At 36.4% G+C, this 16,623-nt stretch overlaps 1 protein-coding gene across 1 annotated transcript; it reads left to right on the top strand.

Moving 5' to 3' along the window:
• The first annotated feature begins 560 nt into the window (after positions 1 to 560).
• LOC141600157 (25S rRNA (cytosine-C(5))-methyltransferase NSUN5) lies at positions 561 to 10,600 on the top strand. Its single transcript, XM_074420343.1, has 12 exons — positions 561 to 1,103; positions 1,200 to 1,309; positions 1,399 to 1,540; positions 1,626 to 1,711; positions 2,079 to 2,177; positions 2,293 to 2,346; positions 2,529 to 2,673; positions 2,830 to 2,891; positions 3,736 to 3,820; positions 4,532 to 4,612; positions 4,711 to 4,872; positions 10,060 to 10,600. The coding sequence occupies exons 1-12, from the start codon at positions 815 to 817 to the stop codon at positions 10,269 to 10,271; spliced, it is 1,527 nt and encodes a 508-aa protein (XP_074276444.1). The 5' UTR covers positions 561 to 814; the 3' UTR covers positions 10,272 to 10,600.
• The last annotated feature ends 6,023 nt before the right edge of the window (positions 10,601 to 16,623 follow it).

Raw genomic sequence — 16,623 nt, 5'->3', positions numbered from 1 at the left:
GTTAAAATCATTATATTTCAAACCTGATTGTTGGTAAATTGGTAATGGTCATCACTCATCAGCTCACTCAGAGGGGAAAATAGCGCATCATTGTTGTCTATGTTCTTCTACAGTGGGATGATGTGATAGTGTACAGGGCGAAAGTAGTGGCCGCAAAGGTGGTAGGCTAAGTGATTGCATTGGCGATCGGGGCCGGTGAGGCGGTGATTGAGGAGATGGCGAGGAAAAGGATGAGGTTGACGACGATGACGTTGACGAGATGATTTAATGAAGCATAGTGGGATGTTAGCGAGTAGTATGGGTTTTAGCTTGTTTTTTATTCTCATTATTGGTAGTGGGTTAACTCTTTTATTGGGCCGGTCCTATATTATAGGACGGTCTTATAAAAGAGTTGCTGCTTGAGAAATGAATTACCCATTTCTAAGATTTAAAAAAAAATAATAATAAAGTAAAAAGAATTAGAGACAAACTTAAAAAGAAAAAATATACAAATGGGCTTTTTTTTTTTTTGGTCAAATGTGAGCAATATACAAAGGGGCTTGATATAACATACTCCCTCCATTCAACTCCACAAGGCCATTATTTTTTTTGTACACTATTTACAAGCGGATATTCAACTTCAATTTTCTCTCGATACATAAGTGAAAATATATTCATGTGAGATCAGTACATTAAAAATATCTAAATTTTACGGAGTATAATTTTTGCAAATACGTAACTAAAGATATTTGCCGGGTAAAAGCCGCGTTGACAACTTTGAAGCATTATAAAACCTTGAGGTTGGCCAAATACGAGCGTGACAACATCGTTAACAATGGTTGGCCGGAAAAACAAAAGCAAGAAGCCGTCGAAAAGAACGACAACGGCAACGGCGGCAAGCGAAAAGAGTAGGATTGAAAAGGGTAAAAGTGGGGTGCAAGGAAAGATGAGTAACGCGGAGAGGTCAGCGTATTTCGGGCGTAGAGAAGCCGCAAAAATACTACGGACAGTCCTAAACGGAGACGCACGACGGCGAGCAGCAGCATCTATAAAGTCATTAGTATACAGTCCTAGTGTCCGTAACAAGAAGGCCACTTTCGCTCTTCTTTGCCAAACCCTTAAGTGTCTGTTCTTCTGTAATCAATTAATCAAATATATTTATTTATATTTACTCATTCTCATACTCATTCATTCTGGGTTCTTGTTTTATTTGTTTACAGATCTTCCGGTTATCAAGGATATCTTAGAGACGTCTGCTGTGCTCAACACCAAATGGAAGAGGCAACAGGAGCTTATCTATATTGTAACCTATGACCTTCTTTTCGGCCAGGTATTATTTCTCAACCATCTTTCACCATTATCTATATTGTAACCTATGACGTCTGCTGTGCTCAAAACCAATTGCTTCCTTCTCCACAGGAATTTTCTTCTTCTCCAAGTGCCACTGCTGAGAAATTTCTACTTCTTCGGAAACCGTCTCTTCAGTCTGCTTTGGCTAAGTTACTAATTAGAAACAAGGTTAAACATGTTCAAGACTTGCTCTCCCACTATCAAACCCCAGGTTTCTTTTTTTGATTCATACTAATTTGTTGACAATCCCCTTGAGATGCTTTTAGTTTCCCATGTCTTATTTCTTCCTTTTGCAGATGTTCCTAAACCTCGATATGTCCGTGTCAACACATTGAAACTCGATGTTAATTCTGCTATTAATGAACTTGGAAGACGGTGTACAGTAAGTTGATGACATCCCTTTTATTCTTTTCTGTCACTTTGCACTTCTTTCTATTGTTAACCATGCCATTTAATGATGTAGTTAGTCATTCAAAAACAGTCTCTTTGTGTTGCTAACACAAGTGTAAACTTGCATACATCCCGCCCCCCTTACCATTGAGGCACTGTTGTTGTTTGTTGTTGAGGATTTGCACGTGGAATGGTTTCAAGTTTGAGGCAATTAGAAGCCTTCAACTTTAGGTTTAGTATATTATTGTCTCCTTCAGTGTCTTACTTCCCAAGTTCCCATACTTGTGGTACTCCCTCATATTCTTGATGATTTCTATGTTCATGTTATGCTACTGGCTACCAAATTGTTCGTTGAATAGGTCGAGAATGATGACTTGGTTCCAGATCTTTTGGTTCTTCCACCGGGTGTTGACCTGCATGATCATCCTTTGGTTACAAATGGTAGCGTCTTCCTACAAGTATGAATTATCTTCCACATTCTTATCAAATTCTTTTTCACTTGAGCAAATCACAGAAGATGTGCAGAACTCTACTACTTCCTTACTGGTCACCTGCTTCTTTTTTTCTTACTAGGGTAAGGCAAGTTCCATGGTTGCAGTAGCCTTGGATCCTCAGCCAGGCTGGGAGGTGAGTTGTTACCTCATTTTGTTCCTTCAGTTAGTGAAATTTCTACTGACTTGGCTTGGAAGAGGTTCATGGTTGGATGCTCAGCATTTAGCGTTTCAGTATACTGAGAGTCTGAGATGATACATTGTATGGAACACTTCTATCCTCATTTTGAGCTCGTGTGTAATACTTCTTTTTTGAAGGTCCTTGATGCATGCTCTGCTCCAGGGAACAAGACAGTACATCTTGCCGCACTCATGAGAGGGAAGGGGAAGATTGTAGCTTTTGAATTGAGTGCAGATAGGGTGAAACTTCTCCAGAATACCGTGAAGTTGGCTGGGGCATCTAGTATCCTTGTACTCTTTTTTCCATTATAAGTGCTTTTACTGTGGTGTCTTATCAGTTTTTATATGGTGTTTGGTTCAATATGATGTGTATGCTATACTCTGTCCGTATGTAAATATTCATTTTGCTATTAGTTTTACGCCTTCACCTAGCTGACAGATGTGCAAGTTCAGCATGGGGACTTTCTAAGCATTAACCCTGAAGATCAAGCTTACTCAAAGGTGAAAGGTTTTACTTGTTAGTCGTTAACAAATTTTAAATGTTACTGGAGGGTGACCTATTACAACAGCAATAGCTTGAACCTTATTACGTAGATTTTATAAAATTAAAGAAAAGATCATGCCTACATAAGTCACATGTGACTGCTTTGCTAGATTTCGCTCGGTAACCTATATGGCATGCATGCTTAAGCTTTGCTACATTGAAGGTCCAGTTCAAACTATTACTTACCTTGTGAAGATTTAAGACTTTGAACTACAATGCAAAACTGATCCAACTCATACCCGAAAAGTAAATCCTGTAGTAATCAATACCCATCCCAAGTGACTGATTTTATAAAATTAAAGAAAGGATCATGCACACATGGCTACGTAAGTTACATATGACCGCGACGCTGGATTTCGCTCGGTAACCTATTTCATACTCCGACGTCATTAAATATGACCAGAATCAGCTTAAGTGGCCCGATCCCTAGTTGACCCGTCCCAAAATGATTCAATAATAGTGTACCGAAATGACTTGAACCTTTAGTCACCATACCCTAACCAGACCTGTACGACCAGCCAGGTTCACTTTGAACATTAGTCTTTTGTCATTGAGGCAGAGGTATGTCCTATGATCCTATCGTATTTCTGTTGTTTAGATTGGTAATAACTGCTATCTTGGTAAGCCAAAAGGTGTTCAACTAGTATGTCTGTGTTGTCATCTAGAATAATTATTTAAACCAAACACTCCGATTAGTTTGCCCCTTTATACTAAGGCTACTTTGTTTGAAGTTAGATGTGGAGTTATTGGCTCTTTCTATTTTCTCATTTTTCCTTGTTCCCCAACACTAATTTATTGCAGCTTCATGCCATACTCCTGGATCCCTCTTGCTCGGGATCAGGGACTGCAGCTGAGAGACTGGATCATTTGCTTCCTTCTCATATGAGTAAGTGACTGTCAAGGTTTTTTTTCCTCTCTTTAAGCAGTAAAATAAAGTCACAATCAGAAGGCTACTCTCCCAACTTAGGAGAATCTATGCCACGAGAAGGGCCAGGAACTGGGATCGACTTGGAACCACATAACTTGAAGATGTAGGTAGCAGCTGCAGTCTCTTGTTTTGTGGGTCATGATTGGATCTTATGCTAACTTTAGAGATAGTTCATGATTTTCTCAAGCCTTGAGTACTATTTTTCATCCTAGCCACTATACCCCAAGAAACTTATTGAAGCAAAGGAGTGAGAAAGGAGGCAAAATGCAACTCCCAATATTTTTTTTGATGTATACAATGTTTCCCTTGAAATGTGAGTTATGTGCATTCGGAAATAATAAAATCTATCGTATATTCGTATGTTATCAGAATCTTATGAAGTTTTGTGTAGTTTGGACTTAGAAGTGTCCAACAAGAGTACGACACAGATTTTTAAATCCTGAATTTGTTTACTTCTTCAAAATTATAATTTGGTTCTTGATCCATTTACATTATCGAATGTGTGTTGATGTGCCATAAACTAGCTCGAGAACATTGGCCAATAGTAGTTTAAGTTTTCAGAGTTAAAGGAAGTAAAATAAAGGATTCATTTGATGACAATAAATAGCTTTCAAACTTTCTATTTATTAATTATCCATGATTTAATTTCTTCTTGATATAATTGCGTAGACCAAACTGGTGAGTCGGATATTATCAGATTGACAAAACTTGCTGCGTTCCAGAAGAAGGCTTTGGAGCATGCTTTATCTTGTAAGCATATGATTGTCCACACATGCATTCTTAAATTTATAGCTTTTATAAACCTAGTAAAGCTCAAACGATTCCCTGTCTGATTTTTTGTTTTCCAGTCCCATCAGTCGAGAGGATAGTTTATAGTACATGTTCCATCCACCAAATCGAAAATGAAGACGTGATTCTATCTGTCCTCCCCATGGCACTGAAGAATGGGTTTCAGCTCGCAACTCCTTTCCCCCAGTTTCCTCGTCGCGGATTGCCAGTTTTTGAAGGCTGTAAGTGCTGCTTTCAGCAATTAAATTCTATTTTCGCAATTTTTGAATTGATCCTTGGAAGAAACATCAGATAGTTAAATGTTTGCAAGAAGGGATCTACTATATGGCTTTACTGTCTATTTTTAATTAACGGCCAGTGGGTAAAGATGGAGGGTGTGAGGGAGGGTGTTTCTGCACTCAAGGGGTGTTTAAGGGGTGTTTGGTTGAGTGTTTTGGAATGGTGTTGAGTCGTTTTAGTATATGGTTGGAGTATTTTGGAATGGAGTTGGATACTTGCGTTCTAACCCCTTAGAATCTCATACACTACTTTCACCCAAAGTTTCAAACTCCATTCTCACTAAGGAGGTGTTTGTTTCATCCAATATTGGTATGAAGTATGGTTTTTGAATGACCCAAACCTATATCAAGTGTTTATTTGACAAAAATGTGGGCTTCAAACCCATGATGTTTGAACTTCTCATACCCAAGGAAGGAGGTTAATATGAGCTTGATACCCATGGGGTATCAAATTTCTTTTTTCTTCTTTTAAAAAAACAAAAAAAAAAGTGAGAAAAAATCTTCAATGGAAATTGTAAATGAAATAATTTTTATATTTATTTGATTAAATCTTTTTTTTGGATATTATAATATTAAAAATAAAAACTTAAAATATTGCACTTCGAAGAATTTTAACTTTGGGTTCCAACCCCATACAACAACAACAACATCAGAGCCTTAATCCCAAAATGATTTGGGGTCGGCTGACATGAATCACCCTTTAAAACCTTCCATGGGTGAACGCACACCTCAAAATGCGAATAGAAAAGGGAAAATGAAAAACAAAGGGAGAGCGAAAATGTAATGCAAAGTCATGTTAAACTTACAGGTTTTAAAATCGAGTTCCGGATTTTTTTTATAAAAACTTAAAGTTTAAATCGAGAGAAGAGAAACAATTTTGAAAACCGAAATAGAATTAAGGATCCGGAATGCCTTAAAAGTAAACCAAGTCAAATATATAAGAAAGTGGTTGGTAAAAAAATGTAATAAAGGAGAGAAGAACAAATAATTTAATTTTTTTAAATTAAGTAAAAACACTAAATATGTTAGAAAAATATCAAATACTAAAAATCCACATGTATCCTTTCCTTCCATTGTGCCCTCTCCGTCATCATACTCTCCTCAAGCCCCAGAAATCTCATATTGTGCTCTATCACTCTCAACCATGTCTGTCTCGGTCTTCCTCTACCTCTAGGGACCTTTTCTGTTCTCCAAGTCTCCAGCCTCCTAACTGGTGCGTCCATAGGTCTTCTTCTCATATGGCCAAACCATCTTAGTCGGTTTTCCATCGTGTCCTCTATTGGCGCCACTTTTACCTTTTTTCTAATCACCTCATTCCTTAATCGATCTTTCCTTGTATCTCCGCACATCCACCTCAACATACGCAACTCCGCCACACTCATCTTTTGAATGTGACAATGTTTCACGGCCTAACACTCGGAACTGTAAAGTACCGTAAAGTAAGGCAGGCCTAATTGTCGTGCGATAAAATTTTCCCTTTAATCTTTGGGTCATATCTTTGTCGCATAAAAACCCTGAAGCACTCTTCCATTTCAACCATCACGCTTTAATTCTGTGAGCCATGAAGAAATCTAACCCCTCAACCACATTCCCATCGAAAATAATACTCACCGCATCTGTCGATCTCAACCCCGCCACAACTGACACCTCAAATACTCAGTCTTACTCCTGCTCAGCCTAAACCCACGAGTCTCCAAAGTCTGCCTCCACAATTCCAACTTTCTCTCCACCCCTTCTTTCGTCTCATCAATCAACACAATATCATCAGCAAACATCATACACCAAGGGATGTCCTGAATATCCCTTGTCAACTCATCCATAACTATAGCAAAGAGAAAAGGACCGAGTGCAGAACCTTGATGCACCCCGATGGTAATGGGAAATTCTTCCATTCTCCCAACATTAGAACACTTGCACTAGCCCCCTCATACATGTCCTTTATGAGGTCAATATATTTTTGAGAGAGACCCTTTCTCGCCAAAGCCCACCAAAGTACTTCTTTTGGTACCCTATCATATGCCTTTTCCAAGTCAATAAAAACCATATGCAAATCCTTCTTCTTGTCCCGATGGTGTTCCATCAACTGTCTCATAATAAAAATCGCATCCATAGTCGATCTCCCGGGCATAAATCCAAATTGGTTATCCGAGATGTCTACACATCTCCTAAGCCTTTGCTCGATTATCCGCTCCCATAACTTCATCGTATGACTCATAAGTTTAATTCCCCGATAGTTGGAACACTCTTGAACATCACCTTTGTTCTTGTACAAATGGACAAAAGTGCTTCTCCTCCAAGCTGATGGCATCTTGTTGCTCCTCCAAATCTTGTTGAAGAGCATGGTTACCCATTCGATCCCTTTCTCCCCGAAGCACCTCCAAACTTCTATGGGTATACCATCCGGTCCCTCTCCTTTCTTTGACCCCATCTTCCTTAACGCCTTTCTAACTTCACTCTTTTGTATTCTACGCACAAATTCCCGATTAGCCATGCGGTGTTACTTCTACATCCCCAAAACCTTGTTCCTGATGTCCATTGAATAAAGTATCAAAGTAAGAACTCCATCTTGCCTTTATTTCGTTATCCTGAACCAGAACCTTGTCGTCCATATCTTTCACACACCTAACTCTCCCAATATCTCTCGTCTTTCGGTCTCTTATGCGAGCCAGTTCATAGATATCCTTCTCTTCTTCTCTCGTGTCCAACCTAGCATACAATTCTTGGTTAACTTTTGCCCTCGCATCTCGTACTGCCTTTTTAGCGGCTCGTCTAGCCTCCTTGTACTTTTTAAAGTTCTTATCACTAATGCATTTCCCCAAAACCTTATAGCATTCACGTTTTGTCTTTATCGCTTGTCTCACCTCATCGTTCCACCAAGATGTGTCCTTACTTGATGGTCTATTCCCTTTAGACTCCCCTAGCACCTCCCTCGCCAAATCCTTTACAACATGCTCCAATTTATCCCACGTTGCATCAATATCTTTCTCCTTGCAATCCGACCAAATATCGCTACTTCCAACCTTATCCAAAAACGGTTGTTGGTTTTCCCCTTGTAGCTTCCACCACTTGATTCGTGCCTCACCGATTATCTTTCTCATCCTCAAGTCTCTCTTACCCCGAAAATCAAGCACCACTAGTCTTATGTTGTGTTGCGGCACTTTTCCCGGGTATGACCTTGCAATCGGTGTACTCTTTCCTCCACTCATTCCTTACCAAAAGAAAGTCAATTTGACTAGCATTTCCTCCACTCCTATAACTCACCAAATGAGAATGTCTTTTCTCGAACCAAGTGTTCATTACACATCTAATATGTCACTTCCTGCTTCATTTCTCTCCCCGAACCCAAAACCCCCATGAATGCTCTCGAAGCCAACTCGACTACTACCCACATGCCCATTGAGGTCACCACCAATGAGCAATTTCTCTCCAATAGGGACTCGTTCTACAACCTCTTTCAGATCTTCCCAGAAAGCTCGTCGAAAAGAAGCATCCAAACCTACTTCAGGTGCGTAAGCACTTATAAGAGTCACCACCTCATCCCCGATTACAAGCTTAATGCTCATGATCCTATCACTCTTTCTTGATACTTCTACCACATCATCGATGTAATCTTTATCAATGGCAATACCCACTCCATTACGACTTTTGTCTTTACCCGTGTACCAAAGCTCATAACCCCAAGGCGCTATCACCCTTGCTTTATCTCCGACCCACTTTGTCTCTTGTAGACACATTATATGCACTCTCCTCCTTTACATAACCTCCCCTACCTCAGCTAATCTCCCTTGTCAAAGAGCCAACATTCCAAGTACCAAAACGTAACCTACTACCCTTCCTAAAGTCAGGTCCTGATTTCTTTACCCGCTCTTGACCATGCTTCCTAAATCCAAACCTATTTGACACCACACCCATACTTCGAGGTGGCGCGCCGCTTTTGGGCGACGACCTAACAACCCTTGCATATTTTTCACTACGGGTCTAGAAGATGTAGGTCACCCTTGCGTATTTGACACCACCCCCAGATGTAAAGATGGTGCGTTGCTTCCGGGCGACGACCTAGCAACCCTCACATACTTTTCACTACACCCGGGTCTAAGAAGTGCAACGCGTCGCTTCTGAGGAGACGCCCCAACGATGTTTAAATTCCGATTCATGTCCATAAAATGTGACTAAGTTTTTATGCTGGCTGCCGCAGACCTACCGCAACCCTCCTCCTTTATCCGGGCCGGCAGTGAATGCCCGAAAACACTCGCTGGCGGAGTTGGTTCCAACCCCATACAACCAAGAATTAAAACAAACACAACGTATGAAGAATTATGTTCGAACCCTATACTTCCCGCCACACGCACGAACCAAACGCCCCCTAAAGTGTGTGAAAATAATCAAACCAAGCTCATACTGGTATTGTGTTCTAATTCCATCCATATTAGATTCCAATTCATTCCATTCCTCATCTTAACCAAATGACCCCTTAGTAGGAGCTGTTTACACTTGACTACTTGAGGTATTCATTATATCCATGTCTTTGTTCATCTCTGCTGTGAGAGTTTTAGGGCTTGTTTGGGATGAAGGTACTTATTATCGGAGTAATGGAAGCGAAAACAAGAAGAAATGGGAGGAGCTTGGTGGTGTCGTTGTTGCGAAAGGTGTAAAGTGAAGGTGAGGGAGGAATCATTTCCTCCATATATGGAGCAATTATTACACTATCGTCGTCATGTCTATCTTCCACCACCTTCACTTTCCTCCATCTTCTGGTCATTTGGGCTCTATTGCCTCTATCACAACTCCCAAGCAAGCCCTTAAGCTGAAATTTTAGAAGGATGTGGGTCGGTCACCAAGAAATTATGCAACGTCAGCCAGTTTGAAATTCAGTGGTGCTCTAGACTTGACTCTATTATGGCAATGAATTATGGAACTCGTGTAAATAGTACTGTGTACTACATATAAATGCAACAAACCCCTTGTAAGGCTTATAAATGTAGGATCACCTCTTACTGTTTAATTGCTTCGCATTTTTTTTATATTATATACTGGCACCTAGCAATTTTTCATACTAGTTTTCTTCGTTCCATGTTTTTCTTTTCGAAACATGTGGAGGAAGTTCCAATGTTTCAATTTGTTCTTTGATAGCTGAACACTTGCTACGGATGGATCCTACTGAGGACAAAGAAGGCTTTTTCATTGCCTTGTTTACAAGGAAGAACCTAGATGAAGAGCAATCTCAAACTAGGAATGCTGCGTCGGAGCTGAACCAAGTGAGGGTATCAAAGAAACGAAAAGCTGCAGGAATGCTGCCATATACTAGGATTTCGAAAATGTGGATGCTGTCAAGGATTTCGTAGTTGAAGGGCTGAAAAAGAATACTTAGACTTGAACATGTTGCTGTAACGTAGGGCACTCGCTTTGTTAGTAGTAAAGTTTTTGCTGCCCGACTGTATTACAGGGATCATCTGTTTGGAATATGTAGTACTCCATTTTTAGGATAATGTTGTCATCGAGATTTGAAGAGAACTAGAGTAATGAAACAAACATAAGATGTCCAGATGTTTTGACTTAGGCATCAACTAGGTTGGTCTTTTGTTTGGATAACCCAATTTTGTATGTTCCAAAAAGGTAAAATTTTAATGGAATGTCATTAGGGTCGGCAGCCGCAGATCCAACCGTGACCGCATTTTGAGGCGAAAATAACTGGATATATGGCACATCGGTTGAAATGAGGGGGTGCGACTCGCCGATGATTGAAGAATCGTGCTAGATTGTGCAATACTTGGTTTACTATCGTATATTTTTGGTCGTTGGTTCCCAGACCCTTAAATTGGTGTTTTTGCCATTAATAAAGTAACTATATCAAAAAGGATTTTGATAACGAACGCTTCTTATTACACTTTAGATTATAGACACAATAGACAAAGGTAGTTGTAAGAATGATTATAGCAAAATGTTTCTACAATTTTGTTTCACCGTTGTATACTACGCAACCCCACCATTACCGCATTACACTAATAATCGATTGCAAGCACTCGAGCCACCACCACCCTCCGTCCCAATCACCATCCACAACCACCAACACTTCACCGGCTTGATCGCCGCTTTCCAGCTACCACCCCCTCCCCTTACTCAGTATAAAACAACAAAGGATATGCGACATTCATGGGAAAATCCGACCCAGCGTGGGACACAGCCCGTGACTACGATTGCCATGGTTCCTACACACTATCAATCGCCGGGGGAAACTCTGTCCCCGGCGCAAAAATCATGAATATCACTAGCGGAGTCGCTAAGGGTGGTTCCCCTGAGGCCGGGGCCCAGGGTAGCCCTATACAAGGTATGCCGGAAGCCTGTCAACGACGCTCAATGTTTTGATGCTGATATCCTAGCCGCCTTCGACGCTACCATACATGACGTTGTTGATGTGCTCTCAGTCTCACTGGGTGGTGATTCCACAGGTTATTAGATGAGAAGAAAGCCAAAGGAAAGATAATAGTGTGCCTTCGTGGAGCAAATGGAAGAGTAAACAAGGGTGTTCAGGTGTTCTTCCTGCTACTCATATCAGTGATATCACTTATAAAGATGGACTTGCCGTTTTCGCCTATGTTAATTCTACGAGGTATGTCTTTGCCTCCAACAATGCTCACTAAACTGCTTGCGCTGTTTTATCACTCATTATTTATAAAGTATATTCAGTTTGTTGTTGTTGTTGCCGTTGTTAAATGCTAATTTGTGTCGAATGTTCTCTTAAACAGAAATTCTTATGGTTTAATTACTAAACCAAAACTGGTCTGTTAGCCTAGCTACAGGCTAGAACGCTCTTGTACTTTTTTCGTTTCTTTCTTTTAATATAATCGGTTTATTATTGTCAAAAAAAAAAAATTACTAAACCAGAAGCTGTGCTACAAACCAAGCCTGCCCCATATGTGGCAGCCTTTTCGTCTAGAGGCCCAAACATAATTACTCCAGAAATTCTCAAAGTAAATTCTAAACTTATTGTGTGTATTTTAATGCCTCTAAAGATGTACTCCCTCCATACCACATTAATGGTAATATTGACTTTTTCACACTTGTCGAGACACGTTTTGCAACCTAAATATCTTTTGTTACACATTAATAAAAATTATAAAAATTTGATATTCTTATAGTAGCATTCATGATTATAAATCAATCAAGATCTCACACGACTATATTTTGTCTTATAGATTAAGAATAATATCGAAGATTTCTTACGACCATGAATCGTGACCTGGTATCCGAAATGGAGTCTTGCTGCAATTAGGCCCCTCATCATTTTTTTTGTACGTTTTCTAGTACTATTATTATGCGACACATTTTACATAATAATATCGACGAATCTTTATAATAAACTAGGTAGTATCCCGCGTTTCGCGCGGTCTGTTTTAAAATTTTATTATTATAATTAAAGAAAAATAATATAATTCATATATGACCTTTAATATTTTTATACTTATAAATAAAAATAAATTAATTTTTCTCAAATTTAATTTTTTTATGTTTAAGTACAATGTTTTAAAATAAAATACATCCAATTTTAATTAAAACTAATAAGTTGTAGTTAATTATGCACGATCAAGGTTTTATAAATAAATTTGTGACTGATCAAATATCATACTCCCTCCTAATCGCTCATTTCTTCCCTATTTCCTTTTTCACGGTAGTCGGATTTTCTTCCATCTTTCCATTTTTGGAAGGTTTTGTGTGGTCCAAATTCATTTACATGTGGGGTAGAGTGTTTTGTGTGACCCAAAATCATTTCCTTATTTTTTGTACAAAATGGAAGGGGAAGAAATGAGCGACTAGGAGGGAGTATTATTTAAAATAAAATTTATTCGAATAATGCAACAATCAACATTAAGCTCTCAACTGATATCATTTCACGATACGTTATGTTCCAAACCAATTAATATTTGTTCAATATGATGTGAATATAACTTTATACAATTTTTAATATTTTATGTATATCATGTGATATTTATGCATCAAACATATATGATCCAAACTCATGTTATTCAAATGTTTTGATTGTGTCTTGCATGTGTTATGTGTCAAACATACCTATAAGAAATTTTTACCTTTTTTTTTTAACAACCATATATAACGATATTTAAGAGTTTACCTCTTAATAAAATAAATTGAACTTTCTCAAATATTATTTATTGAGGTTTAACTTCAAAGTATTTAAAAGATAACATATAAAATATTTAACTGAAAGTGATATTTAGTTAGTCATAATCAATATTTTATACTTGACGTATACACATTTAGTTGAATATATTAAGGGAAAATCTAATTTCATTTTTACTTTTCATGTCGTTTATAATACTATATTAGTTAATAATCATTACTTTTGTTTTGATTATTCAAATGCACTCGTTATCACTGTTATTCAAACGTGCACTCGCGATCACTGTGTATATACATACTCGTTATCACACTACTTAAACCTCTCAAAATCTAATATATATTCAATATCTCACAATATAATTCTTTTTATTCCCACACTATAAAAACTTATCTCTTAGTAGTTTTCTTTAATTTTCGTTGCTAATAAATACAATGACTCTTCCAAATATATTTTTCTTAATGGATTTAATGGTATAAGTATTTTCACTTTCTCAAAATATCACACTACTTAAACCTCTCAAAATCTCATATATATTCAACATCTCACACTCTCACAGTATAATTCTTTTCATTCCCACACTATAAAAACTTGTCTCTTAGTAGTTTTCTTTAATTTCCGTTGCTAATAAATACAATGACTCTTCCAAATATATTTTTCTTAATGGATTTTATGGTCTAAGGTTTATAACTTTTTCAAAATATTTTTTTCCGTAAATGTAAAACATTGTGAGTACTCACTTTGATCATCTCTACATATAAAATATTTCAATTAATATAATCAAAATTATACTCAATTGAAAGCATTTTTCGCAATGAACGTAATTATTTATTTTTTAGAATTTTTATCAAAATATTTTTTTACTAAATTTAGAATCAAATCACCGTAATTATTTAATTTAATTTAATTTTATAATAAAATTTATTAAACTATAATTAAAATTTTGCTGAGATTTATACAGCATTTATTATGTTCATATTAATGATTAGCTGTAATTAATGCTTGTCATTAAGGCTGTATAGGACACGTGGCGCATCCACGACGTTTCAACCCAGTTTTATATATATATACTAGATTTAATGCTCGTGCGATGCACGGGCCTATTTGTTTTCTCTATTTTGTATAATGTCGTAACTAAAAACTATTTCACCTTATCTTGTTTGTATATGCTCTCACTTTAATGAAAGGGGATAGAAAATCTGCTCACATGAGACGGTAAAGGGAAATACGACAATGAGGCAAAAAGGATGAGAGAAATATGCCGTTTTTATAGTCTTTTAACTCTATATTTATTGTACATGAATACCTTGCACGAACAACTTTCTTATACATAAAATTGTAGCAAGGATGCAAAAACTAAAGCATCACAACGTCCATTTGTTAAATAACTCATATGAGCAATGAAATACAAACTGAATTATTGAACAAAAATAGTATAGAATGAATGGATTAGCATACACATATTAAGTAATGGAAAATACTCGTAGAGATTAATATAAATGACAGTAGCAAGAGTTGTTAAGTTTGCGACCTCCGTAGATTCATCGATCATGCTCTTAGTCAATATAAAACAACAAGTGCAATGATTATAAATAATGTATAATGTATATTAATGCCAATATAGTATTATAGGCAACATGCGTAAATCTCAAATTGTTGTGAGCTATAATGCTCATCATTTATATAGTCTGGCCTTACAAAGTTGTAATAGGCTCCGATTATGTATCAAATACTCCTATCTTATATACATTGGCAAGGAAGAACACTAATCTTTTCATTATGCTCCAACTCTATCACTATTTCAACTCCGGTGAGATTTGCTTTATTTTCCATCACAAAATAAATCAAGTGTAAACTATTTAATGGAATGGAGGAAGTATTTATTTTAAAGAAATTCAAACAACAATATCTCTTTAAATTTTTATATTTATTTTAATTTTAAGAAGTTTATAAAAGTTGGAAATTCTAATTTTACTCGAAAGTTGGACTCCCTGTAGTCGCTTAAACATCAGGAATTTAGAACATCTCCTTATAAATCAATCAATCAATATATATTATATTTTCAACGGAAGTCTTGAACACCACCGCCATTTTTATAATTTCATTGATCATTTCAATGGCCTAAAATGTGTCAAATTAAAACTATTCAAGTATATTACACTAATTAATAAAATATTAATATTTTAAAATCGTAAAAGTCATTAATTAATTAATATTAATATTTGTGCCCTTTGTCTTTCTCATATTTGAGATCACTCATCCGTTAATTCATCACAAGATTCTTCAAACTTTATTTCCTCGACGTGTTAATAGTACGTAGTAACCATAAAATTGTAATCTAATTTGTAGATCCTCTATGCATTTGTACTCATACTATACGTTCACAAATAATGCCTCACAGTTAGGTTATTTTTCAAATGATAATGCCATATGGAAATGCACTTTTAATAATTCCTTGCTGAAAATCGAATACAGATTTTAGAGTTTTGCATTTCCTTTTATTTTCGATTTTCACAATATGAGTAATTCTACTATCGGTCGAAAAAGTTCATAAAATCGAACTTTCTAACATCAGTTGAAAGTCGTATCTTTTCTCTCTCTTTTTTTTTTTTTTTTTTTTTTTTTGTTTTGGACGGAAAGTGCATAAAAGTTGTATCTTTTCAAACACTCAAAAATACATATAATATATATCAAGACTCAAGAGTAAGTCTCCTGAGATGCGAAACACTCCAAAATACAAAAAATAGGTACACTTATTAGGTAAATAAGTACAAAATTAACCAAATTTTAGTGTCATATCAAATTTGTTCCTCAAATAAATTGCTTAATATCTTAAAATATCAATTTGTTCCTTGAATAAATTGTTTAATATCTTAAAATTGCAGCCGGTATAGGAATCTGTTCACAATAAGGAGAAATTAACTAGATTGAATCACACACCCAAACGCATAATAAATAGATATATATAGCTTATAAAATTGACATACATGCACAATACAATATGGTTAAATTAATAGTAGAAACAATTCTAATACGAAAGACAAATTAATCTAGCTAAAAGATCAAAACAAAAAATTGAATCTCAATAGCTATGTGTGTGAGGCCGGAGGGAGGAGTCTAAAGGACTATATTTATAGTTTTATATCTAGGAATAGCTAGTAATTGAATTGGTTAAGAATTTGTGAAAAAAAGCATATCTTTATTTAGTATTCTATCTATTATTATATAATAATAGTTTTGACAAAAGTATAGTTGTAATATACATAGGATTGTACTCCGTAGTTGGTTTTTTGGTAGGTGTTGCGTCGAAGTGTTTCGATGTGAATATGTGATCAACCTAGATTTTATATGATAGTAGAAGTTTATTAGGTGTAAACTTGTGTACGACATGATGCAATATTTTCTTTTTATATATATAATAATCAATTTTATATCTTTTATAATTATCTTTAAATATATTTTTATTAAAAAATTATTTTAGGTAGTTCGTAAAAATTGGACTCTCTGCAATCGCTCGAAAAAAGCTTCCTTTATTAATATAGACTAGATTTAATGCCCGT

This window comes from Silene latifolia, chromosome 9 (assembly GCF_048544455.1).
Source record: "Silene latifolia isolate original U9 population chromosome 9, ASM4854445v1, whole genome shotgun sequence".
Classification (NCBI taxonomy): domain Eukaryota; kingdom Viridiplantae; phylum Streptophyta; class Magnoliopsida; order Caryophyllales; family Caryophyllaceae; genus Silene; species Silene latifolia.
This window is presented reverse-complemented; position numbering and strand designations above follow the sequence as displayed.

Excerpts from the sequence above, each read along its gene's own strand:
- LOC141600157 (XM_074420343.1), top strand. The coding sequence starts at position 815 with ATGGTTGGCCGGAAAAACAAAAGCAAGAAGCCGTCGAAAAGAACGACA. Across the intron at positions 2,892-3,735 it reads AAGATCAAGCTTACTCAAAG|CTTCATGCCATACTCCTGGA; the intron begins GTGAAAGGTTTT and ends AATTTATTGCAG. Across the intron at positions 3,821-4,531 it reads TTTGCTTCCTTCTCATATGA|ACCAAACTGGTGAGTCGGAT; the intron begins GTAAGTGACTGT and ends ATAATTGCGTAG.